Here is a 1866-nt window from a genome sequence, read left to right as displayed (position 1 = left end):
TCTATCTATCTATCTATCTATCTATCTATCTATCTATCGATCTATCTATCTATATATCTATATATATATATATCTATCTATATATCTCTCTATATATATATCTATATATATATATATCTATCTATATATATATATATATATATACACATACATACACACACACCTTAAATTTGAGGGGAACAAAAACTCTTTCTCAGTTCAGTGACAATGACATTTAAAAATCAAAAGAGACGCAAACAACTGTGCTGATTTTGTATCAAACCTTTATTTTGTAATTGTGGTAGAAATGTCTTCTACAGTTGCCAGATTTCAATAAATAACTTTTAGCATGTGACATGAGTCATGCGGTTTACCCAGAAACCCTATGATCCCGAACACCCTCCCTCCCGCTCATAGCCCCTCACAGAACTGCCTGAGAACAGCAGCATCGAGCCTCAAACCAGGCTGACTGAATCTCCACCAGAGTGAAGAAAAAAATAAGACAACAAACGCAACTCTAACACTTCCCTCAAGTCTTTCCCGAAGAGATTTGAGGCTTTACGTTCACCCGTCTCGTACAAAATGTCCGTCGTGTTCAGTATGTACACCTAGAGAGGCGAGGGAGTCAACGCGACTGAAAACAGAGTCCGGACGATCTACAACTCGTCCCTGTTGCCCTGATCATCGCCCTGATCGTCACCCTCCTCCGGTGGCGGGCCACCCGTGCTGCCGTACAGCTTGCTGACGATGGGCTGCACGATTTCCTCCAGCTCCTTCTTCTTGGCCTGGAAGTCCTCAAGATCTGCCTCCTGGTGAGACTCCAGCCACTCGATCTTCTCCTCGACCGCCTTCTCGATGGCCTCCTTGTCGTCGGGCGACAGTTTGCCGCCCAGCTTCTCTTTGTCCCCGATCTGGTTCTTCAGGGAATAGGCGTAGCTCTCCAGCTCGTTGCGTGCGTCGATGCGCTCCTTTAGCTTCTTGTCCTCGTCGGCAAAGCGCTCGGCCTCGTTCACCATGCGCTCGATGTCCTCGGGCGTCAGCCGGTTCTGGTCATTGGTGATGGTGATCTTGTTCTTGTTGCCCGTGCCCTTGTCCTCGGCGGTGACGCGCAGGATGCCGTTGACGTCGATCTCGAAGGTGACCTCGATCTGAGGGACGCCGCGGGGAGCCGGAGGGATGCCGGTCAGGTCAAAGGTGCCCAGGAGGTGGTTATCTTTGGTCAGCGGACGCTCACCTGGAAAGAAATGCAGTAAAATTGGTAAAGCAAGCTTATCTTGAATAAAAAAAAAAAAAGGAACAAAATAGGGCCATCATATTTTTCTACATTTTCCCAGTTTTAAAAAGCTTTAATTTTTCCATGTCAAAAAAAAAAAATAATTCATCTAAAAAAAAAAAAATTAAATTTTAACTTAAAATAACTAGTCTAATGATTTAGTTTTATTTAAATAGAAAATCTAAACATTTGGCTTACAATTAATTTGGAATTTTAAAAACTCCAGCCTGGACGGCGGCTCCGTAAGCCACAGCCTCATCCGGGTTGATTCCTTTGGACGGCTTCTTGCTGTTGAAGAACTCCTCCACCAGCTGCTGGATCTTGGGAATACGAGTGGAGCCGCCAACCAGGACGATCTCGTCGATGTCAGACTTCTTCAGGTCAGAGTCTTCCAGAACCTTCTGCACTGGTTTCATGGTGGAGCGGAACAAGTCCTATGTGGAGAAAAGCACAAAACATGGGTTGTTTTCCATGCATGTAACAGATACAGGCACAATCACGGTTCTCCTTCTAGGGAATTCAACACTCAACACAATGGAGAATGCAGCCTGCATGACTGGTGTCTGAAGCACGTGTGAAACAACGCCAATCTATTGGCCCATATGGCCCATGCA

The 1866-nt window shown here is 45.3% G+C and overlaps 1 protein-coding gene across 2 annotated transcripts in view; it reads right to left on the bottom strand.

The window, feature by feature from the left end:
* Positions 1–398: 398 nt before the first annotated feature.
* Positions 399–1866, bottom strand: part of LOC107691160 (78 kDa glucose-regulated protein) — a 12218-nt gene continuing 10750 nt past the window's right edge. Inside the window, exon 4 of one of the 2 annotated variants that reach the window (XM_016489644.1) lies at positions 399–1004. In XM_016489644.1, the coding sequence (XP_016345130.1) occupies positions 636–1004 (369 nt within the window). In that variant the 3' untranslated portion in view covers positions 399–635. Of the gene's footprint in view, positions 1029–1866 lie in introns of both variants that reach the window. The other variant, XM_016489643.1, reaches the window with a different exon arrangement.

The sequence above is a fragment of the Sinocyclocheilus anshuiensis genome, unplaced genomic scaffold (assembly GCF_001515605.1).
Source record: "Sinocyclocheilus anshuiensis isolate Anshui unplaced genomic scaffold, SAMN03320099.WGS_v1.1 scaffold458, whole genome shotgun sequence".
Taxonomy (NCBI): domain Eukaryota; kingdom Metazoa; phylum Chordata; class Actinopteri; order Cypriniformes; family Cyprinidae; genus Sinocyclocheilus; species Sinocyclocheilus anshuiensis.
The sequence above is the reverse complement of the archived record's forward strand: the minus strand, read 5'-3'. Positions and strand labels throughout refer to the sequence as shown.